A 26652-nucleotide genomic window follows, 5' to 3' on the forward strand; every position below is an offset into this window, starting at 1 on the left:
ATTAGAATATCGTGGAAAAGTTCATCTATTTCAGTAATTCAACTTCAAAGGTGAAACTCATATATGAGATCAACTCATGACATGCAAAGCGAGATCTGCTTCCACTTCTCAGAGGTCCAATCTTGCTCCATTTGCAATCCTTGTTTCGCTGATTTCCTTGAATATTCTCATTTTCTGAGATTGTTAATTTGGGGTTTTCATCAGCTGTATGCCATGATAATCGCAATGATAACAAATCAAGGCTTGACATATCTCGCTTTGCATGTCACGAGTCGATCTCATATATGAGTTTCACCTTTCAAGTTGGATTACGGAAATAAATGAACTTTTCCACGATATTCAAATTTTTCGAGTTTCACCTGTAGAACAAATCAAGGCTTGACATATCTTGCTTTGTATGTCATGAGTCTATTCCATATATTAGTTTCACCTTTGAAGTTGAATTAGTGAAAGAAAGGAACTTTTCCACAATATTCTAATTTTTCGAGTTTCACCTGTAAATGTATTTAGCGTCTGATTCTCAAGAGAGTCCTGAGAAATGGGTGGATAAATTATCACGGGGAGTTTGTGGCAATGTTAATGGGCTGTGCCCACACTGAAGGTGTAAATGTTTCAGCACCAAGGCCCAAGCAGTTCCCAAAATCTCACTGTTGTAAATCAGCCTGTCTACCCCTTTGCTGCTTGTAAATCTAGTGGAAGCGACATGTAAGTGTGCTTGCAATTTCCTTGCCTCAAGTGCTATGCGGGCTTCCTGGGGGCTCTCCTCACTGCTGCTGCTTCTCCACCACCTCCGCCTGTGAAAGCAGAAGGCTGCCACCAGCCACTTGGTGTTAAAGCAAACAAGGCAGCCCTGAGGGAGTCGTGTGGCAAACAAAGTGCCCTCCCCACGGCCCCCTTCCTGGTGACGGAGGCCTTCTCAGGGGAGCCATCAGGAGAAAACGCTGCTCTCCCCCGGGGGGGACTAGGGTGGGATCATCTCCCTTAAGGTCTATTTTCCTTATTATTATTTTTTGTAATATCTAGTCTTACATCTTAAAAACCACTCAGGGCAGTTCATTAAAGCAAAAACAACACACACCCAACAAAATTAGTACATACATGAAGTAATTCTTAAAAGCATTCAAAAGCTGCAAGTCCCAGGAGCATCAACATTAGAGGCCTATTCCCTAATTGGGGGCAGATCATGGCCAGGTTTTAGATGTGTTTGTGAGTTGCAGCTCGTGAATCCCTATTTCTCTCCCTTTCTCCACTCTTTCCCCAACTTTTTCTTCAAAGGGGAGGTGGGAAGGACTAGCCCTGATGGAAGCTGTTTTTTTTTTTTTGTTTTTTTTTATAAAATTTTTATTGGTTTTTCAGAATTTTTAAAGACAAACAAACACAGAAAGAACAAACATACATGTATAAATTCATAACATATTTTCATAAACCTCTTTTCTGGGACTTCCCCATACCTCCCCTTTCTGCATCCCAATGTCCAGAGTTTTGTAGCAACTCCCAATTGTTACTTTTCAACCTCTGTCATCTTAGTCCTCTCTATGTTCTGATCTTATATCACTGTATCCCTTTGTTTCTAAAAACCACAGCACATTAACATTCATTAAGTTTATAGTAGTCCTTAAGGTAACTTTTAAATTTTCTCCATTCTTCTTCCACCGTCTCTTTTCGTTGGTCACGGATTCTGCCTGTCATCTCAGCCAATGTCATATAGTCCATCACTTTCATCTGCCATTCTTCCAGAGTGGGTAAATCTTGTGTCTTCCAATACTTTGCGATGAGGATTCTTGCTGCTGTTGTAGCATACATAAAGAAAGTTCGGTCCTTCTTCGACACCAATTGGCCGACAATGCCCAGGAGAAAGGCCTCTGGCTTTTTAGGAAAAGTACATTTAAGTACCTTTTTCATTTCATTATAGATCTTTTCCCAAAAAGCCTTAATCTTCGGGCATGTCCACCAAAGGTGGTAGAAGGTACCTTCAGTCTCTTTACATTTCCAACATTTGTTATCGGGCAAATGATAAATTTTTGCCAGCTTGACTGGGGTCATGTACCACCTGTACACCATTTTCATAATGTTTTCCTTTAAGGCATTACATGCCGTAAATTTAATACCGGTGTTCCATAACCATTCCCAGTCATCTGACATAATGTTATGACCAACATCCTGTGCCCATTTAATCATGGCTGATTTGACTGTTTCCTCCTGTGTATTCCATTTCAGCAACAAATTATACATTCTGGATAAATTCTTAGTATTAGGTTCTAGCAGTTCAGTTTCTAATTTTGATTTTTCCATCTGGAAACCAATTTTCCTGTCCTGTTTGAAAAATTCCACTATTTGATGATACTGAAACCAATTTTGTACCTTATGCTTCAGTTTCTCATAGCTTTGCAATCTCAACTTATCTCCATCTTGTTCCAAAATTTCCCAATACTTCGGCCATCCGACCTCCATATTGAGTTTCTTCACTGCTTTGGCCTCCACTGGTGAGACCCATCTAGGGGTTTTGTTTTCCAAAAGGTCTTTGTATCTTCTCCAAACATTAAACAATGCTTTTCTAACAATGTGATTCTTGAAAATACTGTTAACTTTATCATACCATAAATATGCGTGCCAACCAAAAGAGTTGTTGAAACCTTCCAGATCTAAGATGTCTGTATTTTCGAGGAGCATCCATTCTTTCAGCCAGCAAAATGCTGCTGCCTCATAGTACAATTTCAAGTCCGGCAGGGCAAATCCCCCTCTTTCCTTCGCATCTGTCAGTATTTTAAATTTAATTCTGGGCTTTTTGCCCTGCCAGACAAATTTTGAAATATCTTTCTGCCACCTCTTAAAACATTCCATCTTATCCAGGATCTGCAAGGTCTGAAACAAAAATAACATTCTAGGCAATACATTCATTTTAATCACAGCGATTCGGCCTAGCATTGACAGTTTCAAATTTGACCAAATTTCTAGGTCTTTTTTAATTTCCGACCAACATTTTTCATAGTTATCTTTATACAAATTCACATTTTTTGATGTCAAATAGACCCCTAGATATTTCACCTTCTTGACCAGTGTCAACCCTGTCTCCTCTTGGAACTTCTCCTTTTCTGCATCTGTTAGATTTTTGCCTAAGACTTTGGTTTTTTGTTTATTCAGCTTGAATCCAGCTACCTGGCCAAACTGTTGTATTATTTCTAACACCTTTTTCGTACTAGCGTTTGGCTCTTGCAAAGTCAATACTAGGTCATCTGCAAACGCTCTTAACTTGTAATGTTTAGCTCCGACCTGGACACCCTTGACCTGCTGGTCTTCCCTTATCATATTCAGCAACACCTCCAGGACTGAAATAAAAAGTAATGGGGAGATTGGACACCCTTGTCGTGTTCCTTTCTCTATCTTAAGTTCCTCCGTCACTACATTATTTACAATCAATTTAGCTTTTTGTTCAGAATATATTGCAGCCATACCATTCTCAAAACCTTTACCTACCCCCATCCCCTGAAGATTCTTTAACATAAAGCTCCAGGAAATATTATCAAAGGCTTTCTCCGCGTCCACAAAGATCAATACTGCTTTGGTGTTTATATTCACCTCTAGCTTTTCCAAAATGTCTATCACATTTCTAACATTGTCTGCCAGGTGTCTTTTAGGGAGAAAGCCTGCCTGGTCCCTATGAATCTTCTCCATCAACACTCTTTTAAGTCTTTTTGCCAAAATGTCTGCAAAAATTTTGTAATCCACATTGAGTAAAGATATTGGGCGGTAGTTCTTCAATTGAGTCTTTTCAGTCTCTGTCTTTGGTATGAGTGAAATATATGCTTCTTTCCACGATTCAGGTGCCCTTTTTCCCTCAAGGATCTCATTACAGACTTCTTTCAGTGGTTGAATCAACCATTCCTTCAGTGATTTGTAGTATCTTGAAGTCAGCCCATCTGGTCCTGGAGATTTGCCTAGTTGCATATTCTGAATGGCAGCCTCTATCTCTTGCTCTGATATTCTCTGGTTCAAATCAATCTTGTTTTGATGAGAGATTTTTTGTAATCCAAATTTTCCAAGGAATTTGTCTATATCTTCTTCATTTTGCGGGCCTTGGGTATAAAGCTTTTTAAAATAGCCTAAGAAACAGTTTCTAATCTCATTAGGTTTAGATATGTTCTTTCCATCCACTTCTAGACTTGTGACTGTATTTAATTTCTGCCTTTTCTTCAATTGCCATGCCAGAAGTTTACCACATTTGTTTGCCGATTCGAATGTCTTTTGCTTCATCTGTTTTATCTTCCATTCAATCTCTAGGTTCATCAATTCCATATATTGTGACTGATATAGCTTAATCTCTCTTAAAATCTCCTGGGACTTTGGCTTTGCTCTTAGTTTTTTCTCTCCTTCCTTTATCTTTTCCAAAATCTTTTCTTTTTTCTCATTCTGTTTTTTCTTCTTTATTGAGTTTTGTTGAATCAAGAAGCCTCGCATCACGGCTTTACTTGCGTCCCAGATCACTCTTTTCTCAACGTCAGCCCTCAAATTTATTTCAAAATAGTCTTTTAAAGTTTTTTGGGCCTTCGTAAGAATTTCCTTGTCTCGAAAGAGGGTGTCATTCATTCTCCATCTAAATTGACCAGTTGATGTTAGTTTCATTTCCATCTTCACGGCGTTATGGTCGGAGCAAGTTTTTGGGCAGATTTCTACCTTCTTAATCTTTGGAGCCATACCACTAGTAATCCAGATTTGATCGATTCTGGTCCAGGTCAGCATTGCTTGGGAGAAAAAGGTTCCCTCTCTCTCCAGAGGGTTCCTTACTCTCCATATATCTATCAAGTCCATGTTTTCAGTCATTTCAAAGAAAGTCTTAGGCAGTCTCCCTTCCTTAGTGATTGTTAGTCTTTGTGACTTATCCATATTCGTAGAGACCACGCCATTCATGTCTCCCATCATTATCATATTATAATCCAGATAGTCCGTAAGGGTTTCATGAAGTCTCTTAAAGAAGTCAGATTTGCCTTCGTTTGGTGCATAAATTCCAACAACTAACAGTTTTTCTCCTTGTACTTGTATCTCCACTGCCAAATATCTCCCTTGTTCATCTTTAAAAATCATTTTTGGGGCCCATTTTTCTTTCACATATATTACAACTCCTCTTTTCTTAACTTTATCTGATGAAACAAATTCTTGTCCTAGCCTTTTGTTTGTAAGTAGTCTCCTATGGGCTCTGGTTATGTGTGTTTCTTGTAGGCATATCAAATCCAATTGTTCTCTGTTCAAAATGTGAAATACTTGTCTTCTCTTCAAAGGCCCATTCAGTCCATTACAATTCCAGCTAAGGAATTGTAGAGCCATCTTATTGTTTTCTTATAGCTCCTCCAACAGCTCCAAGTTGTTGCTCTTCTTCTGATGGTAATGGTTTCTGTCCAATCGAAAGGTTGAGAATGTCTAGTGCTCTCCTCTGTTCTGCCAGTACGTCCACAGTCCCCTTCTGGAGGTCCTCCTGGTGTCTTGCCAGAAATTTATCTTTATCTTGGATTGTCTTTATTTTCACCTTTTTTAATTTATAGTCAAATGACAGTCCTTGTGGGAATTCCCACCTAAAACGGATGTTGTTTTTCTTTAGCAAGAGGGCCAAATCCTTGTAGAAGTTTCTTAAGTCCAGGATGTATTTTGGGATGTCTTTAAAGATCTGTACAGTTGAGTTACCAATTTGAAGGGCCTTTTGAAAGTGTAATCCTAGGATTTTGTCTCTTTCTTCCTTGGATCTGAGTGTGATCAAGCAGTCTCTCGGGGTCTTTCTGTCCTGTTTTTTGCCCAGTCTAAAAGCTGTTGTGATTTTAAATTCGTCTTCCTCCAAATCCCAACAGCCCACAAACTCCCGTGTCAGGTATTCCGCGAGATTGTCTCATGGAAGCTGTTTTCCCCATTCTCCTCTACTGAGTCATGGGGAATACACTTGCATTCCTCCTGATGACAAAGGGCAGATTCCTTCACTGTGCCTCCTGAAGTCCCTTCACAGCCCTTCTCCCCAGGCAGCTCTTGAGCCCAACGGTTCAGAACTGGCAAAGCACCACAGAGGTCAGGTCAGCGCTGCTGGTCACTCCAGCTAGTTTAGCTTCCCTTTAAACACTGGAAGAGTCTTCAGTGCCCAGGAAGACCTTCCTCTTCTTGCTGATTCTTTGGTGGACACTGGCAGAAGGTGGCAGAAAAGGTTCCTCCAAACTGTGGTGCTTAACTGTGCTTTGACTGTTGTGTGCTTTTGCCAGAGGGCAATGGCTGCGGTGCCCAGCCACCCAGAAAGCAGCAGGAGCTCAGCAGTGCTCACACCACAGGTTATTAGTAGCATAACTGCTGCTCCCATTTGTTTCTGCCCCCTTCCCAGTTTTATGTTATGCATTATGTGCTTACAATTTTGTAAGAGACTCTTTTGCATAGCAAGCAAATAATAAATTGAATTAATAATATTTCTCAGTCCCAAAGGACTTTTCAGTACAATTAGCCGTGTTGGGAATAGGAAAGAATGTTATTCTGTGGCCACAATAAGCTCTTCTTTTGCACAAGATTATTTAAGGGGAAAGGGTTCTCTGTCATGTTTCCTCGGGATGAGTTTTGCATGACTTGAACCTCCCCCTTGCCTATGTGCGGATCAGTGTTCTCCACCCCTCAGAGGGATCAGCTACTGATTTCTGAAGGGCAGAGTGCTTTCCCCCCTAGCATGTGGTTTTGTTCACTTGCTTGAGCCATCTGCTTAGGAGCCACCTCTTCTCCTCTGCACCTGTTCTCTCACTTTGGCCTGAACTATTTGCCTCTTGGGCTCCAGCGGTGCCTCCTTCTCCTGGTGGCCAGCCAAGGGACGCCTGTCCCTGAGCAGAACACCTGCTGGCTGTAGCCCGGACTTTCCCAGCCTGCGCTGGTCCTTCCTGGGGTCTCCTTCCCAGCATGTCCTGCATCGGGAGTGCAGAGAAGAGAACCAACAGCCCTCCTCCAAGAGCTGGTGCAGCTGTGGCTCCCGCCCTGCTAGGACACTGCCAAGCCCACCAAGGAGTGCCAGCCACCCCAAGCGGTAGCTTGCTGAACTAAGAGTGCCTATTTGGTGATTGGCAAGCGAACTCCAAGAGGAGCAGCCATCCTGGGGGGGGGGCAGTGAGCAAAGTGCAGCTGTTGCCTGCTGGGCAGCACCTACAGTGACGCTGGGGAGCACAATCCTTGCCTGGCCCTGGGTGTTGTCAACACATGCCACCCCACTGTGCTCCTGCACCAGCACCCATGCCCTTAGGAATCAGAGACTGCTGTGTCCGAACAGACCTTTGCCCTGGCTTGTGTCAGACCAGAGTGCTCTTTGAAACAAGAGGCTTTTGAAACAGAACCGGCCAAGGCTTTCCAGAGCCTGCCTTTTGTCCCAAGCCTAAAAGCTCCGGACTCCGAATGAAGCCTGTCTTCTTCCCCATCTCAACCTGGCGACAGGGTTCCTGCCATGTGATGCCCATCCCCATGGCTCAGCCACTTCCCCCCTCAATTCCCCCACCCCTCTTTTGTTTCCTTTCCTTTATCTGTCTTAAGTACGTTTAGGTGTCAATTAAATTTGAAATATCTACATTTGTCAGCACTTGGTTTTTGGCCAACGTGATGTGCTGCTGATTTGTCCAGGCATCCTGACACATTGGTGGGGGGGAGGGAAAGCCCCCGAAATGCAGATTGTCCTCATTAAAACCGAAGCAGCAACTCTCCTAATGGTAGGCAGCGCCGTGGAGCGCGTCTTCGGCTTTATTGCGCCGTGATCCTGACATGATATTTAAAAAGGAACAGCCACGGCTGTCAGCACTGTCATATGCTGGCGCTAACCGGAGACATGTTAAACTAAACATTAGAAGGAGATCAGCAAGCCATCTGCATGGGAACTTGGTGAAAAGATTAGGGAGGCAGGAGCCCCAGCAGTCGTGTAGAGAGCTGAGGGCTGGTGCTGTGACGGACAGGTCCCTTACCTCCCCCCACCCCTGCAAAGTTCCCACTGCCGCTCGCTCGCCTCAGAGGCTTGCTGCGACCGCCTTTCCAGAGACAGCTCTTTGTGTGTGAAATGCGAGCGAGTGGTAGGTGGCAGTCGGCAGGAGAGAGAAGCCGAATTGGGTTAATGAGGGAAGAGGCTCACGCCGGATTCAGCTGCCACAAGCTAATGAAAAATTTACACTTGGACATTTTCAAGCACTCGTCCCTTCCCCTCTTCAACCAAAATCCCACCCTGGTGCTGAAATTTAAAGCAGGTTGCTGATGGCATCCACTTTGTCATAAGAGGCAGCCTTTCAGCAGCGGTGGCTGTTTCTTGGGTAGTCAAACTATTTTGGTGGGATGGCTTTCTGGTGCTCTGTTCATGTCTTTGATAATTTTTTGGGTCATGCAAAATATATTGGCCCTCCATCTGACTCCTCCCCAGCCTTCAAGCATCATGTAAGCCTCATCATGAGTGGGTGCTCTTTCACCAGGAAGGGGGGTATATATTTTGTCCCTCCATGGTTCTTTGGGTATGGCTGAGCCAAAATATAGCCTGAAAAGCAGAACCTTTTGATTTCGCTGTTTCTTCCTACTGCCTTCAGGACTAGTAGAGGGAGGAATTAAGTCCAGGCATGCTTAGCTATACGTGCTGAATTAAGAGAAAGGAAAGGGCGGGGAGGTTTTCCAGGGTGGTGAGTGTGGTCCAGCACTTCTCCATTCAGAAATTCAGTGCTTCTCCAGGTCTTGCAGCTTCAGCCCCTGGTTACCTGATGACTAGAAAGAAGATATCCTTCTTGAATGATGTTCTAGTCCAGTCCTAAGGGAGAATTCACCCAAGAGCTAAAAACAACATTCATAAATAATTTAAAACAACTAACGCTAGAACTCAGGGACTTCTGATGAAGCTGAATGTTGGAAGATTCAGGGCAGAGAAAAAAGTATTTCTTTGTGCGGCGCATAGTCAAAACTGCAGGAGGCAGTGACAGCCCCCAATTTGGATGACTTTTAAAGATTAGACAGATTTTATGGAGAAGGCTACCAATGGCTGCTCCGTGGACAGAGGCAGCGATGCTTCTGAATGCCAGCAGCTGAAAACCACGGGAGGGGAGAGGATTGCTCTTGCACCCCAATCCTGCTTGCTGGTTTCCCACTAAGGTGTCTTGGCTACTTTGAGAACAGGATACTGAACCAGGCGGGCCCTTGGCCTGATCCAGCCTCAGGGCTCTTATGTCAGCTTACAGTCAGAAAAAGAAGTTCGCTCATCAGTGGACCTTTCTGGTGTTGTTGTGTTAGACCTCAATGTGTTGTGGTCTTGCCTTAGTCTTGTACTCTGCAAAAGCGGCACCCAAGTAGTGATTCACAGGCAGAGCATCTGCTTTGCATGCAGAAGGTCTCAGGGTCAATCTCCAGGCCTGGCTGGGATAGACTCCTTTCTGAAATGCCAGAGAGCCATTTCCAGTCAGTGTGGGCAGAACTGAGCTACATGGCCTCACTTTCAGTGTTCCATCGCATGAATAAGCCAAGAGACAACGCCTTACAGGCCTTGTGCAGTTCACTTGGGAGGGATTGCAAAATGCATAATCTTTGCAAGGCAAATATTGGCTGTCCCCAGTCCCTGGGCTGCAAATTTCACAATACTGTTTTTCAACACATTTTCCCTAAATTTTCCACTGCAGGGTGTGGCATGTACAACTGCAATGCATATGAATCTAAAGTACAGTGGTATCTCAGTTTATGAACTTAATCCGTTCTGGAAGTCTGTTCTTAAACCGAAACCGTTCTTAAACTGAGGCACGCTTTCCCTAATGAGGCCTCCCGCTGCCGGTGCCCTTCCACTGTTCGGCTTCCATTCTTAGACCGAGGTAAAGTTCACAAACTGGGACACTACTACCGGTTTTGCGGAGTTCATAAACCGAATCATTCTTAAATTGGACTGTTCTTAAACCGAGGTACCACTGTAAGTGGATTAATAAAAAACGGAATTAAAAAATGTTGGTTGTTCATGGCCTTTTAGTGCAAAAAGTTTCATTGGCTGATTTAGGAATTGCCGCAAAAACCTTCATGCTTAACAGATTCCATTTCCTTGGGAACTTCTCCTGCACAGGCTCCTTTGACATGAGCAGCAGTGCATGCTTGGCACATCCAGCCCCCTTTCAAATAAAACACCTTGTGGGGCATATTCTGATGTTGTTTTTTAAATGATATTTATTAAAATTTCAGAAAAAAGAATTACATAGAAACAAGAAGTACAAAAATAACAAACAAAACTAAAAATACAAAGAAAATATAAAATACAAAATACAAAATAAAAAAGTAAAAACACTTACAAAGGAAAAGAAAAAAAAGAGTCAATCTTTCCATGCCTTACATTCATATCAGTGGAGCATATTTTGAGCTGCTGCCTGCCCTGTTGAGATCCACTGAAGTGAGATTGTTTTCTGTGACTGCAGAATCCAGCCCTGGACCTCAGAAATAGCATATGCTTTACAAATCCTTGTGTATGAGAACACCCCAACCATTATGTTTTCTCTGGAAACATCCAGACATGTGGGTTGTAAAACTTGTCTGTGTGTAGGCAGAGCACAGAGCATCCACTGACAAGGCAGATGTATTTTTTATAATAATAAATATTTTAGTGATGCGTCACTGCTGAAAAGACAACTCAACTTGTTTTTGAGGAGAAAACTTTGAGCTACCATCTCCAGGAGACTGACATGGACGCTATTTGTGGGACCAGTTCGCACCTGTAAAACCACCTGCTTCTTTTCTGTTTTTCCTCTCGGGATCATGTAGAGCAGCACTGTCCAGCACATCAATCGCAATCGACTGGTAGAGCGTGGGATTGGTTCTCGTCGATCTCTCTCTCTGTCTCTCTGAAGGAGAAGGAGAAGAAAGTGGGCACGAGGCAGGAGAAGGCATATGCAGACGGAGAGCCCGGGAAAGAGAGAGAGAAGCCCTGTGCGCTGGCTCCTCGAGAGAAAGGGCTGGTTTGGGTCCAGAGAGAGAGATGGTGCTGGACATTCCAGGATCCAGCCCTTGAGGAGAGGACTGCCTTACCCCCCCCCTCCAATTGTAAACCAACAAGGGGGGGACCCTACGTGGCTGCTGCCATCCCACCCACTCTGCTCCGCTCGGAGGGATTTACCGTATTTTTCTCTCTATAAGATGCACCTTGACCATAAGATGCACCTAGTTTTAGAGGAGGAGAACAAGAAAAAAAATGTTCTCTCTCTCTCTCTCTCTCTGCACAGCGCCTCTCCAGCAAAGCGGGAGGAGAAATGGAGCCCCTTCCATTTCTCCTCCCGCTTCCCTGAAGGGGCGCTGCGCAGAGAGAGAAAGCTGTGCAGCGCCTCTCCAGCGAAGCGAAGCCTGGAGAGCAAGAGGGATTGGTGCACACCGATCCCTCTTGCTCTCCTGGCTTCCACGAAAGCAACGCGAAGCCTTCGGAGCACAGCGGGAGCTCCCGCTGCGCTCCGGAGGCTTCAGGCTGCTATCCCTGAAGCCATGGAGCCTGCATTCGCTCCATAAGACGCACACACATTTCCCCTTGCTTTTTAGGAGGGAAAAGGTGCATCTTATAGAGCGAAAAATACGGTTGTTCCGAGAAGACGTACAAAAGAATTGGGCCGAATGCATTAATGGGAAAACAAAACAAAACAAAAATCCTACAGAGTGTGCAGCGTGTCCCCCTCCTCCCCCCTCTAAAATAGCCCACCCTTTATCTACACCCCCCTTCCATGCTAGTCATTTGCAGCAGCAGAGGAGACCTTTGGGAGGTGCGAGGCTCTCTAGCTGCAGCCCTGGCGCCCTGCCTGCCTGGACAGCTAACTCAGAAGATGAAAGACGAAAGAGCAGGGAGGGTGGGTGGGTGCAGCCCTGTGTGCTGGCTCCTCAGAGAGAGAAAGGGCTTGTTTAGGTTTACTCAAAAGGAAGGGTGGATCCAGGAGAAAGGGCTTGTACAGGTTTCATCCTGTTCTTAAGGAGGTGCTTGAAGGCTGTCAACTCGGCAGTTGAATTTACCCAATTTCTGTTTCAAACTATGGGGGAAACCGCTGTGGTTGACATGTACCCCTGACTCATTTGAAAAACAGCAGGAGTCCTGGGGTACATTAAAGACTTAACACATTTATTATGGCATGAGCTTTTGTGAACAACAGTCCGCGCATCATGTTCTGATTATGTAGGACCCTGTCCTCAAACTATTTTATTATGTTATTACAAGTATACAAAGCATGTGTTTTTTAAAATATATTGACTTATGATGAACTTTTCAGGCTTTATGGACTATCATTAGTTATTATTTTTATCATAAGCTCAGAATGACAGTGGCAGAGTGTGGTAGATCACTGCCAGTTTTTGATACTGGGTGGGAGATCTCAGCCCCCTTGAAGTAGGACTGGCCTGGTGTAGAGAAACGCCACTCTGAGCCAGGTTGTACACAAACCTGCAGCCACTTCCATTGTTGCAGTAGGTGTAAATGGTGCCACCACAGTGGTGGAAACAGGTTCTGCCTTTCTCCACATTCAGCTTTCTGTATAGAGATTACTTGAGAATACCAGCTTATTTTTTGAACTGGGACACGCGCATGCTTTTCTCAGCCCTCTTTGGCTCACCCCATCCTCTCAAGCAGGGCACCTGTTCTGGATGGCATTGCCTGAAGGAGAGGTGGTCACCTGACTGAGTTCCTCCCAGGGGAATGTGGCTGAGATGACTTAAGTTTCTGACAGGACCTGCATGCCGGAGATTATCACGAGCTCCAGTATTTTTCCATTTTGCCATCGGGGAACTTTTCCTGCTGTGATCTTGTCAGACAAAGTCTTTCCATTCATGCTGCTGGAAGCCTGTCTTTGTGCTTTTGTAAGGTTGATTTTGACCTGGGGTACAGCATTCTATGGTGGGGGCTGAGGTGGAGTATGGGATAATAGCCAGAATATAGCAGGGCTCCTTGAGTTTCCTTGCCCTCCACCTCTTACCTGAAGTCAGCTCCCCAGGAGGTTATAAAAAGACAATCTTTACTTAAACTTTCCTCCCTATAAGCTATGTCCTTCCTCAATGCAGCTACCCAGTTCAGAAACGTAGAAACTTTTGACATTTTTGTGTGTGTTAAGTTTTTCTTTCCTTCTGCAGGTTCAATTCAGTAACCTTCTTTCTTTCTTTCTTTCTTTCTTTCTTTCTTTCTTTCTTTCTTTCTTTCTTTCTTTCTTTCTTTCTTTCTTTCTTTCCTTCCTTCCTTCCTTCCTTCCTTCCTTCCTTCCTTCCTTCCTTTTCTCTCTTTCTCTCGTTCTCCCTCGTTTCCTTCAGCCTGGTAAAGCCTACACGCCACTATACGGTCTTTCTCTCAGAGGACTCTTCCGGTGATGAGTTTCCGCAGGAAGATGACCCCAGCTCTGCCTTCTCTGACAGCTTCCTCTTCTCTGCTCCCTTTGAATGGTCTATACCTTGACTCTTTGCTGCACTAGCCAGAGCTGCTCCCCTTCCATGCTTGGGGCACCCCACTGATGTATTAGTCTTTCCCTTGCTTGGGTGTTTCTGTGGCACGTGTCATGCATGTGTGTGTGTGTGCATATGAGCATGTCTCCTGCACAGCTCTTGTCATGGACTTCCAGGCTTTGCTCTTCTCCCAGCACCGAATGTTTCTGCATGTCTCTGTGCTGAGTCGTGCTTCTTAATGCACCTTGCAGGCTTCCAGGTAGCCATTGCCCCCTCATCACCATGTTTTCTTGGTTTAGGGTTATTAAATGTGTATATCACTTCCCAACTAAAGAGTCTCAAAGCAATTTGCAAGGAAGAAAACATCAAATAGCGAAATTACAAAAAAACCAACTTTAACAATATACTATATTGGTGCTGCCCAAAACAGTTAGGAAAATGAAAGCATTTTTGCTTGGCACCAAAACACTGTCAAGGGAAGCTTTCCACGAACGGGGAGTGGCTACAGAGAAGGTCTGTTCTCACATTGCCACCCTGTGGACCTCCCTTAGGAGTAGCATGCAGGGAAGGGCTTTAGGTGGTCCAGGCAAGTTCATAAGGGGAACAGTGGTCCTTTAGCTATATTAACCCCCGGCTGCATAAGGCTTTCAGGATAAAAACCAGCCCCTTGATTTGGACTCAAAAAATAATGGGCAGCTAGTGCAGTCTAGCCAGTACTGGTGCTATATTTTCACACCTTCCTTCTTGTTCTGCAGAACCATCTGGCGTCTTCCTTCTGTACTCACTGTCATTTCCAAACCATCTTCAGAGGCGCCTCCATGTGTAACACATGGCAGTGGTATAGTCTAGATATGACCAGAGCACAGGCAACTAAAGCCAGGCTTTCCATGTCCAGAGAGGGTTGTAGCTGGTATGCCAACCTGAGCTGGCAGAAGGTACTCAGGGCCATGATTTGTACCTATAATGATAAGGTTGGATCCAAGAGTAACACCCGCCCCCACCCTGCCCCCCATCCCTGCCAAAGCTGCACACCTGCTCCTTCAATGGGAGTGCCGCCCCCTCCAGAACAGGATGCATTGCATTGGCCAGCAATTCTGCAGTCTTACCTGGATTGTGCTTCATCCAGTCCCTTACCGAGTCCAGGCACCAGTTCAGCACATCCACTGACACATGTGCTTGAGCTGTAAAGAAACAGAGTTGTGTGTCATCAGCACACTGATGACAGCACTCTCCAAAAATGACCCCACTCAGCTAGAGGGATGAGATCAAACTCTCTGGTATCCCAGATTGAAGCTCCTTGGGGTCAAGCAGCTTCCCCAAAGCTCCACCTTCTGGAGTTGAGCATCCACGTCAAAATGGAACCAGTGCAAAGCAAAGCCCCCTGCTGCCAACTCTGGGAGTCTCCCCAGAACAATACCATGGTCAGTGGTACAGAAAGCAGCCAAGAGGTCAAGGAGAATCAGCAAGGACACACTCCATCTTCTCCCAACATAGGTTGACGTTCTGCACTTGGGTACCTTGTAGGTGACACTTTTCATCTCCATACAAGTGTGTGTGTGTGTGTGTGTGAGAGAGAGAGAGAGAGAGAGAGAGAGAGAGAGAGAGAGAGAGAGAGAATGCCTGTTGCAGAAAATTCTGCTGGCCAAAGCTTCCGGTCCCCCCACAGGCAACTCTGTGTTGCGCCTGGCAGTAATGAGGCATCCACCGTATCTGAGCAAACTGCGTTTCCTTCTCTAATGGGGGATGGAACGAGCCACCCTTTGCTAATGAGTTTGCAGGGTGCAGTTTATCAAGGCGCCAGAGAGAGACGAGGGCTCCCTTGCTTTGCTGCTGTTTCCTGGTGCCTCTCCAATGTTTTCCTCAATCTGAAGCCTTGTTTAAAGGGCACGGTGAGACTGGCTGCCAGTCAAATGCCAATCACCATAAAAATGCATGTCAGTTTATGGTGTTAATTGGATGCGCATTGCGCTGCCTCTCCCTCGCATGCGGAGCCGACATGCAAATCGCAGGGTGTTCAAGGCCCATTTGCCAAGGTACACGGGACCAATGCTGGTTGGTGCTCAATGAGCCCACAATAGATTCTCTCTCGCCCATAATGGACCATGGTATCTCTTGATAAGGTGACACTGGTTTAATCATTGATGCTTACCTCAGCAAAGGCACCAGGAACACCTTGCACTGAGTCAGCCAGAGCGGAGGGAGCTGTGTCTCTGCAAGAGCAGAGCAGGGACCCCGCCTGGGAGGGATGTGTGGCGTGCAGTCAGTTTCATGTGCAAGTGTGCTGGGACTGCGTTCCCTATCACACGGGCTTTGTATCTGGTTCCAAAGGCCCCCTCAGGATAATGGGGTCTGGTGTTCCCTGAGTTTCCCCCATCGGCGGCCAGTACAGATTCACTTCCTCAATGCATTCAAAGTGCCATCCACATGGATGCCAGCCCTGCCCTCCCCCCACCAAACTGCCCTGGCTCCTTGACCTTTTCCAGTCTCCACTGGTTTGATGGTGATAAGTGCATGTCTTAGTCTGTAAAGGAGTTTGTCAGCTACTACCTTATTGCTCTTACGAGGCACGTAAAACATCAAAATCTGCTCCCATTTTAAAAGCCTGGATGTGTTACACTGAAGTTAATGTGGCATCAGCGTTCAACCGTTGCTGACTGGCATAAATCTTAATCTTTGCTCTCTCTCTTTTTTCCCAAACACAGTTTTGGAACTTGTGAGAGAGTCCAGGCTAGCCTTGTTTTCAGGTCTCCTTGTATTTGAAAGCAAGAGCCTCATCTCCGACCCGGGAGATGTTTTAGACATGTGGACCTACCAAAGTGATTTGAATTCCTGCTGGCTTTTTCTTACTATGAAGTGGGTTGGTGAATTCTTTAGCCGTAGTACATTAAGCTGATGAAATTTTCCTGCCCTCCAGGCCTAAGCCTTACCGTGCCCTGAAGGAGTCCAAGAGCGCAGAGAGCGAAGAGAGTGTCAACCCTGAGGGGCCTCAGGATGGTGGAAGTGCAGCCCCACCCACACCAGACAGCCCTGTGGAAATCAGCCTTCTGGGAGGCATATTCTCGGGGCTGGAGATAGAGCCTCCATCCCAGCTGCTCAGCCAAGCCAAGAGCTTAGAAGACTTGAGGATTCCCAAGGATGAAGGGGACCAGCAGGGGACCTTTGACTACCAGGTATGTTGCTTGCTTCTGGGGGAATAGAAAAGCACAATGTGTGGGGCTGTGGAGAAAGGGGGGGAAGGGGCATGGACACAGAGATTGGATCAGGCCCTGAGGCCTGGGGAAGGGGGCCTTGCCACATAAGTCAGGTGGCCTGGAGGAAGAGGAGCAGGGGAGGTGACAAACCAGAGAGGAAAGGTTGGGTGGCTCACATGGGAGGAGAAAGTGATGCTTCCAGAAAGGCTTTGCCTCAGTGGATTGGAGGAGGGGGAGGATGAGAGAGATCCAGGTACAGGGAGCATCGCAGCAGGAGGTTCTGTGGGAAAGGAGGGAAGTGGTGGAGAGCTCTTCCGATTCTATGATTCTGTGACCTGCTGTGTGCTTCCTGGCAGCGGATGGATCCTGGCTTCTCCGAAAAGAGCTGGATTTCTCCAGGGATGAAGTTTTCTCACCCCTACAAGCAGCTGTGGGGCCTGGGCCAGGATGACATGGCCATTCCCACAAAGTATTCCCAAAGCTCCCCGGAGAGGCCCTTGGCTCCTCTTGAGAACATGTCTTCCGCCCCATGGAGGCCGCGGAGCAGAGACTCCATCCTGGATCTCCCTGAGAAGGACGTTGGGACCTCGGCTGGCACTCAAGGCAACATCACAATCCCACGGCCGCAGGGCAGGAAGACACCAGAGCTGGGCATCGTTCCGCTGCCACCTGCACCCAGACTTGCCAAGCAACAGGCACTGCTTGAAACCGCAACCTGCCTTGCAGGACCCAGTGACCTGGCTTCAGAGCTCATGCTGGACACTTTTGCACCCAGAAACATCTCCCTGGACCCTGAATTCAGGCAGCCTGCTGGTTTTGCCACTCACCAGCACCAGCTCTTGCCCAGCAGTGGCCATGGAACACAGATGCTTCAGCCGGTCAAGGTCTGTGTGGAGGACACGAGCAGCAACAACGACTCTCTCCTTGCCTTCCTAGATCCATTGAAAGCAGGGAGTTGTCAAGAGATAAGCTTCCAGCCCAGCGCCAGAAGCCTGCTGGGGTCATCATCTCCCAATCTCACAACTGGTTTCCCTACAACAGCAGGTGACCTCATGCCACCCGTGCCAGCAACACTTGGTCAGCCCCTGGGATACCCTCCCTCTGCAGCCCCATTTGGGCAGGCATCTCTCAACCCATTTGTGCAGGCCACGCCAGCACCTGTGCCGTTGTCCCTGGTCAGGCCCCCTGGCAGCCCTTTTGCTCCTTCCCTAGGCCATGCCTACAGCTCCAGCATTATCACATCACACTCCACCTTCTATCAGCCCCAGAGGCCTCCTCCAAACCCTCTGACGCTGTCCATGCCTAACCTTTTTGCCCAGTCTCCAGCAGCCCCAGTGCAAAGCCAGCTCCCTTCCCAAAGCAATACCCTGCAGCCAGCAAAGCTTTGTGGCTCTTCTGAAATTCGGACATTGCCCCTGACCCATTCTGCCTTGAAACTAGAGACCAAGACGGGGCTGGCTGCAAGGCCCATTGACCTCCCGCTCGTTCCCCACAAGGCCAAAGCTGTAGAGTCAGTGTTATTCCCTAGCAAACCTCAGGCTACTAAAGACCCCTTTGAAGACTTGCTAAATAAGACAAAGCAAGAAGTTTCTGTCACCCCAGGTAAAGTGGAACAGATGAGAAGGCAGTGGGAAACATTTGAGTGAATCTTCCGGTGGGAGGGGGGCTTCATTCCCGTTAAGTTGTGTGTTGAGCCAGTATAAAAGCACCGAATTCCATTGGAGCAAAAGGGTTAGTCAGCCAGGAGATACTACCTGCGCTCCAACTCCTGTTGGTAGGATGTCCTAGCTAAACACTGTTAGGATCCCCCTGAAACCTTCACTGGCTCCCTTCCCATGGATCACCGTCATCCTTTAAGCCTTCAGAGTAGCTGAAGAAAACACTGGGGTGGGGTAGATAAGTCATATTCCCAAGCTTCCAAATTCCGTCAAAGTATCTACTGAACTGGAGAGTGTTCAGTTGTCAAGAGGTATTGTCTTGCAGCCACAGCCCTCTCTCTTCCTGCACCCACTAGGGTCCACTTCCTCACCAATGTGATCAGTATTGAATTTAGGAGTCTTTCCTGTGTTTTCACAGGCCGCGAATCATGTTTTGCTTCCAGGTGTAAATGCAGGTATAAACACGGGATGAATTTGCCACTGGACTTTTGAACCGGGACTCTTTGTTAATAGCTTCTTCCTCATTCCAGTGCACTTTTGATTTAGTGGACATGTGGCTCTTTGAACTCCCTGCACTGTTCCCCCACCCCACAACCTCTGCACACAGCGGGGGACCCATTCGCAAAGGGGTCCCTTCTCCCCTCCCAGTTTCTCTGTCGAAGTTGGAGAGCACCGCACTGCTGGGTTGCTAGGAGGGCGAGCACCTTCTCAGGCTCAGCAGAGAATTGGAATCACCAGCAGTGGACCTTTTCAGAGCAAGACACACGATGCCCCTGTCATGGTTCCCCAAACTCTTATATAACTGTGTGTGAATATTATATAATATTATATAATATTATATAGATAAATAGATATATATATGTTACTAGGTGGCAGTACTTCGAGTAGATGTAATCGTACCTTATCTTATTACCAAAAAGGGAGACGACCAAGGTGTAAAGAGTTCTTGTTTGTGGTGAGCAGCAGCAAAGCACCCCAAAGTCAAAACTGTAGAGCACGGGGGGACAAGTGTGGGCTTCTCACAGCACGTTTTAAATCTGGGTGTAAACTGCTCTTTACTAAAAGCGGGGTTTTCCAGCCTGGTTCTTCCCAGGTGTTTTGGGCTGCAAATCGTTTCAACCCCAAACCAGCACAGTTGTGTGATGCTGCCCAGAAGCCACCTGGAGGGCGCCAGGAAGGGCAAGGCTGCTTAGGAGCATGAAGAAGCCAGCCTGATTCCTCCTCCCTTGCCATCCCTTGATAGGGAGCCACGCTGCTGCGTCCAGCTTCCTTTATGAGCAAAGAACACACAGCCAACGCCAGTTTGATCACCACCAGAACGCTGCAAACCAACTACAAAGCCTACTTCTGTGTTTGCCCTGGGCCTTTTGCAGCCCTGGAAATGTCAGCAGTTAATAGAGCAGCCTGGTTCATTTGGTCACTTGAGTTTCTGAGTTTTAAAAAACTTGGCTGAATTAGATTTACCACCACCCCATAAAAAAATACACCTTTGGGACCGTGATTAATTTGCCACCGAATCTGTATACTCCAGAAGTCACCTGCACACACAGGGGGAGCCAGTCTCTGCCTCTTTCCTCTCCAGTGTATGCTGCTGCTGCTGCTGCTGTCACCACCTTTGTTTCTGTGACCTCCTTGCAGTTTCCTTCCTGCTGCTGAAGTGTTATTGAGGTTTCTTTCTCCATGCTTGAGCCTGTACAGTGCAAGAACGTATTTTGATTCCTTCAGATGCTGACTGTCAGGGGATACCTCTTGGCACTGTGTTCATGTCATCACACTTCTGTCAAGTACTGTTGCTTTTACTAGGCATTCTGTCTGGTTTGTATTATTTCTTTTTTGCTGGTGTGGGTGGGTGGGGAAAGATGTTTTGATATTGCCTAGTTCTGAATAGTAAAATATTTAAAGCGCACTAAGCAGGAGAGTGCTGGTCTGCTTCATACAGGCTTGGGGTGTGTGCTGGGGGAAGTCAGGGGGCAGTGCTGTCCTCCAGTTCCAGCTTGCAGGTGCCCGGAGCTATTGCTGAGTGACCACTGTTAGGATGCTGGCCTTTTGATCTGGCTCAACAAAGTAGCATGTGGTATTTTTAAGGCAGCAGCTGGGTCATGGCTTCATGCAAGACCTGATCAGCCAAGAGTATCAGTAGCTAGCAGGGATTAGGGCTGCCAGCTGCTCACCACATGTGACTCCTCTCAACCCTATATGGTGGCCTTCCTAGCCTCCAAGCCAGGCATAGGCAAAGTCGGCCCTCCAGATGTTTTGAGACTACAATTCCCACCATCCCTGACCAATTCCCATCATCCCTGACCACAGTTGTAGTCCCAAAACATCTGGAGGACCGAGTTTGCCTATGCCTGCTCCAAGCTCTCAGGACTGTCCCCAGGCCATGCCCCTTATCGCCCCTGCTTCATGCCATCTCCAAGTGTCTTTGCCTGCCAGGGATGTGTCCCTGAACTCTGATCATGCCTCGTGGTTGCCTGGATGGAAGGTAAGAGAGGGTCACGTGGGTTTGTGCAGAAACTTGCCTATTCTGCAAAGGAAAAGCGGACGTCAGTTGCTCCACCCATCTTTGCCTCTGGCAAAGAGACATATGGCCCCCAGAACGTTGCCCAGTAAAGAATGTGGGCCTTGGGCTGAAAAGGGCTCCCCACTCCTGGATGTGATCTCAGTTGTATGAGTATTTGTGGTTCTACCTTTACTGCAGTTCAAATCCGACTTTTAAAGTGAGCGACAGCTTGAGTGGGCAGAAAACTGGGATGGCAGGTGAAAGAAACTAACCCCTTCACCATTCTGCCTAAGGAATGAACTGCAGTCACTGGTCAGAGGCCAAACTTGCCCCCTTTCTATGAGTGGGCTGTCACAGAGTTCTGCCACCTTGGGCCCTTAGGTAGCCTGGGGTTCCAAGCGGCACATACTGCCAAATTTGGCTCCATTGTAGGGAGTTGAGCAAAGCATGTACAGTTCAGTCCCTCTTACGACACACACCAGTTCCTGCATTCCTGCTTACCACCTATCAAAATAGGTGTGGCAGGCGCTCCTCCACCTATTGTGCACCCCACCTGTAATATTTTACCCGTTTTCTGAAATATAACTTAAGAGTTATGCACCTCCTACATTAGTTTTCTTCTAGGGGTTGGGGTAGTGGGGAAAAAACCAGTTTTGAGGCACTGACAGAAACAAGGGGGGAAAGATGGGAGTGTCTCAATGAATTCAGTGTTTTAAAGAAGCAAATTGTGTTGGTTGGGATGGAAGGAAGGGATTTGAGTGGCAAAAACTGCCTAACCACATTCTGGGAAGGACAGCAGCTGATAACGTGAAACAACTGAGCAAGGTGCTTTGAAGGCTCAGTTTGGCCTTTGCAGCAGAACATGCCCTTTGTCACGGGGCTGTTTTATGGCCAAGGGGAAGCCCCTGGACATGATGCAACTGACATCTCCTTCTGTCTATATGAAGTGTTGAACTCAGACCTTTTAAAAAGCAGGATGGGGTTTTCATCAAATAGATCATTGGTCAGCAATGCTACTTAAATGAAGTATTTGAACTGAACATGTGCAAGCATGTCCAAGCCTTATTGCCAGTGGGAAGTAAGAGCAAAGTTTAGCGAGGGCCGCCTTTGTGCTGATTGGGCCCCTCCCTGACCTTCTAACTGGCCCTTCGTACTTTTCTCAGCCCATACTCCCCACCCTCCTCAAATGCTTCTACCTGGCTAGAGTGTGTCCATAGCTCTTGGTTGCTTGGATGGAGAATGCAGAGGGGTGCATGTGCAGTGTGCATGCAGGAGAAGAAAGCTAGCTTTAGCATGACTTCATTGTATGACGGTAAGAGCCACAACTGTTGCTGCACCCACTTCTGGCATGATGAAACGAGGTTCGTCACCCCTGTAATAGGACCACAGAGGAGTACAAAAAAAATGTTTCCAAGGTCATTCAGATGGGAATATTAACACCACAATCCCATTAGAAATAGGAAAACACATCCTTCACTTCCTCCTCTGTGCTGTCATCGCCGGCCTCCTGGTGGACCTGGCAATATCATTCCTTATTTTTGGCCTGTAAAGTGAAGCATTATCACATGCAATGGGACCTCAGGAGATACACAGGAAAGACACCTGGCAGCTGCGCCTGTTCCTCCTAGCCAAGATCAGAATGCTGAATTTACTGCTTGGCATCTTGTCTGCTGAGCATATTTAAATAGGATGGAAACTGGATGCAGATGCCTCTAGCCATTGGCTGAGCTGTTCATAAACATTTAACCGGTGAAGGTGAAACTGTTAGTAATAATAAGCTTAGAATACAGTGCAGCCTGCTAAACTGTGAAAGGCACTGGTTGCCTTTTCTCTCACCCCTCCTCTTTCTATTGAAGCATGTGCATCATGCTTCAATGTGCATCATGCTTGAGTTGCTATGGAGCCGCTGTTTGCCCTGGGGGAGTTTCAAAAGCCCCATCAAACTCCCCTCAACTTTCTGATTGCAAATGCATTTCTTTGTGGAATGGTGAAAGCTGAACAAATAGATGCAAATTTTAATTACAACAATCACCAGTCTGGTTTTTTTAAAAAAAAGGGAACGTACATAATCTGTAGCACAGCAGCTTTGTGAAAAAATATATCCAACATTAAATATCAAAAGTATGTTAAGTTCACAGTGGGGAAACAGAATAAAAAAACATCCATAAATTAAACAGCAGAGAGGTTAAAAACACTGGTTTATATCTGTAGCGGAAGTTGGGCCTCTGTGATGCTCAGAGCTCAGGTGCAAATCTAAAAATAGGAGAGGGGCAGACATGGAGTCATGACTTCTCATTCATGGTGGAGGGCTGTTCTTTGAAGGCTGGTTCACAAACCTGTTTTGATGTGATAACAAGAGAAACTGGGTTCCTCTGCATGATTCATTTTGGACATGTGTCTGACACAAGATGGTTCCTTGTTGCCACCTCCTGGAAAACTTCAGGTATGTGTTGTACCAAGTGCTGGTAAATAAAGGCTGGTTGCCACACCAAGCAGGTAGGTAAGGCGCTAGTCCAGATTCTGTGGGAGTGTCTCAGTCAATCCACAGTCACCCTACTACAAGGGCAGTCTTCCTTGGAAGGTGCAAACAGTTGCTGGAGGATCCCCTCACGGCAAGTGTCTTTGTTTTTGCCCCAAAGTGCCCCACCTCCTGTTGACTGAGGGTTTGGGATCCATTCTCGAGTTTGCTTCCTCGGCTGTAGCCCTCACCTCAGGAATCAATGAACTGCTGCCTTCTCACTTCCTTATTCCCCTTAAGAGGCCTGAGAGATTCTTGAGCAGGGTGGACAAGAAAATGCTGCTTTTGAGGCACAGGCCATGCAGATCCTGCCTCATGCTCAAGGGCGAAAGTGTTCCACCCGCCTCTAAGGCTGAATCTTTTGGGAGAGAGGTGGTGTTCTACTTGGCTTGGCTTACTTGCCACAGCCACCTGTTTAAGCTCCCTCTTGCAGGCAACCTTCGTCAGGGCACGCTTGGTTCTCATTGTGCCATTCGTGCTGAATGGTGTTGGGCTCCCTAACAGACTGCTAGGGAGGATAGCTAAGGGCCTCATGGAGGGAAGCTGGACTAGCAGAATTCAGCCTTTGTCAAGCCCCATCAACACACGCACATGGAACCGCTGCTTGCCCAGCAAACCCGCTTACGTCCCTTCCAGCTCTACAGGTCTATGATTCTGTGTGCATGCTTGACCCGACTCCCCTCTGCAACAGTGGACGGGCCTGGCCAGCTGCTTCCCTCTCAGAGTCACGGTGGGAATTGTATGGAACGCATCCATTGGAAGAGGCCTGGCATTATGTTCTGCTCAGCCAAGGCTCACAGAGGGGGCTAATTTCCTCCTCCTTTTGGATGTGTTGTCATTGCAGCAGCTAACACACCGAGGAGAGGAGGTGGGGTGTGAATGTTCATCTGAATCTGGTGGAAGAAAACTCTTAATTAATAGGAGTGCTGGGATCCTCCCCGGCAGCAGGATTTCCCTTTCCTCTTCTGGGGACCTAGCCTTGGTCACAAGCCTTCAGCTGTGGGTGGGGGTGTCTGGCTCAGTGGCCCTTCCAAAGGGTCAGGAGAGGTAGGGTGTGTGGCAGATTCCTCAGAGAGGGCTATGTGTCGGGCCAGCCCCTTGTGGAATCAGTTGTCTTTTGCACAGGTAGCATTTCTAAAATATTTACAGCAGAAGTACGAATCATACTTCTCAGCAGCAGCAGCCGGGGTGCTCCCTCCCTTCAACAGTCTATAGGAATTCACACCTCCCCTTATTAAGCTGGGCTTTGGTGCTTGGAGCAGATAGTGTTTGCTAAAATATTTCTCACTCCTGTTGATGGTAATTGGACTGAAAACGCTAATAATTTTGGGCTGCAGTTGGCCATATCCATGCAGGTGCTCATCTTGTCTCGAGCGCATGGTGCAGAAAGAGGAGCCAGCGCACAGCGAAAGGCGGAGCTGGTCTTTCCTGTGGGGGTGGGGAGTTCAGTAGGAGAGAGTCTGATGCTCCCCTGCTCTGACCATGGCTACCAGAGGAGGGGGTGCTGCGTGGCTAGCCTTGTGCCAGTCCCCAATAGATATTAGAAGCCAGTGCTGAGAAGCTTCCCTTTGCTGGATGGATGGCTGTCCTCATCTGAGCAGCATCTCTCCCTCTTTTGCTCTGGAGCGCTGAGCTGGAGCACGGCTCTCCCACCTTTTCTGAGAGCTAGTGCTGCAGGCCATACTTTCCCCCTTGCACTCCATAGGGATGGGAGTTGGACAGGTTAGTTGTAGAGCCCATGCTTTGTTACAGAAGTTTCCCCAGGTCCACTCCCTGGCATTTCCAGATAGTCTGGGAATGGCCACTGCCCCCCACCCACAAAAAAATTCAGGATTTGCTGCAAGTCAGTGTGGAAAATTCTGAGCTAGATGAAACTTTGATCTGACAGGTTCCCACGTTCCTCAACCTGACCACTGTCTTCTCCCTCTTCCTTCAGGATAAGGATTTGCACCCCTTGCCCAGTGCTTCTGCCTGCCCATGCAGCAGCACCTGCCAATCTCGCCCTCATTTTGTTCAGTTGGGGTGCAGAGAGTGACTCCTGCTCTTGTATGACTCCCAACTAAAGAATGGGGGCTCCTGTAGGGTTGCCACCCATCTCCAGAAGAATGGGATCATCCATTTACTTACTTAGTTGTTTTTGGAGAAAAGTGTCGCCTGTCCTTTAGCACATAGAATTGTAGATTTGGAAGGGACCCTGAGGGTCATCTAGTCCAACCCCCTGCAGTGCAGCAGTATGTAGTTTGGACTTCAAACACGATGACTTTTTCACATATTCGAGCTCATCCTCAAAACAGAGGGTGGGTCTGGTGGGAGGAGAGCGAGAGCCTGAGCTTGTGTTGGTGGTGGCAGAGGGTGGGTCCATGAGGAGGAGCGCCCAGAGTGAGTCGTCATGGGCTGGGGGGGGGACAGGAGGAGGAGCTTGAGAGAGGGTTTTTCTCAGAAAGCAAAGGGGGTCTGGTTCAGTGCGGAAGAGTGCAGAAAGGACGGAGGGGGCAGACTTGGAAAGGGGGCGTTGTACAGCCCTGGTGGAGACTGGGGGAAAGAGGGTTTTTGCATGGGCAGAGGTAGAAGGGTCAGAGACGGAGACTCACGAGTCAGAAAGGGAGAGCCCCCCCTCCCGTTTTTTCACTGAATAAAACTCTAACCCCCATGTGTCATTCTAATGGATTGCTTTTAAGTCATTTCTGTACCTGGTAATTTTTAACCCCCAATTCCCTGAGCCCCCCCACCTGTCCCGTATTTTCCTCGACCTGTCCTTTCTTTTGCCTGGCTAAAAGTGGCAACTCTAGGCTCCCCAGGCGCTCCCCTGCTTTTGTTGAGTTTCTGGCTCGCATTAGCCCCAGCCAGTGTGACCAGGAGCCCGGGGGTGGGACCTGGAGTCAAAGGGGACATGAAGAGCCCCAGGATCTTTCCCCTGCCTTAACTGATTCCCTGTCCTGTAAGCAAGATGCCTCACGCTCAGTTTGCAGCTGCTATTTTCTTTGTTTTGGCTGATTGTTGTACATACATCTACTTTTATTGCTCTTTTTCTTTTTAAACTGTTCTCATCCTTCGCCAATAAACCCCAAGCAAGGAAATACAAGGAGAAGAGTGTGACTAGGACAAATTGAAAATGAACAAAACCTGCAAGTTTCCCACCTTGGGAGGTGAAAGGGGATTTTCAAAGCAACGGCCTTGTGACCCCAAGGAAAGAGAATGCTCTTGGTTGGGGGCTCTTACTTTGTGCAACAAAAACGGGAGCTGTCTCTGGAAGGAGGGGGAACACGGAGGCCCCACCTGCACTTCCAGTTGTTCTAATACTGTCTTGGGTAGCTTGTTCACAAGGCACTATAGGCCACTGCATTGCGGTTCATCCTTGGCAATCAGCTGCAGTTCACTGGAGTATTAGTTCTGGTAATGCCT

At 47.2% G+C, this 26652-nt stretch overlaps 1 protein-coding gene across 6 annotated transcripts in view; it reads left to right on the forward strand.

The window, feature by feature from the left end:
• The window catches only part of DENND1A (DENN domain containing 1A), a 281962-nt gene extending 261824 nt beyond the window's left edge, over positions 1-20138 (forward strand). For 4 of the 6 annotated variants that reach the window (XM_081179677.1, XM_081179678.1, XM_081179681.1 and 1 more), the window contains 3 exons: positions 13255-13383; positions 16298-16553; positions 16931-20138. In XM_081179677.1, the coding sequence (XP_081035803.1) occupies positions 13255-13383; positions 16298-16553; positions 16931-18220 (1675 nt within the window). In that variant the 3' untranslated portion in view covers positions 18221-20138. The remainder of the gene's footprint in view (positions 1-13254; positions 13384-16297; positions 16554-16930) is intronic. The other 2 variants (XM_081179679.1, XM_081179680.1) reach the window with 1 other exon arrangement.
• Positions 20139-26652: the final 6514 nt, after the last annotated feature.

This window comes from Podarcis bocagei (assembly GCF_964188305.1).
Source record: "Podarcis bocagei genome assembly, chromosome: Z".
NCBI classification, from domain to species: domain Eukaryota; kingdom Metazoa; phylum Chordata; class Lepidosauria; order Squamata; family Lacertidae; genus Podarcis; species Podarcis bocagei.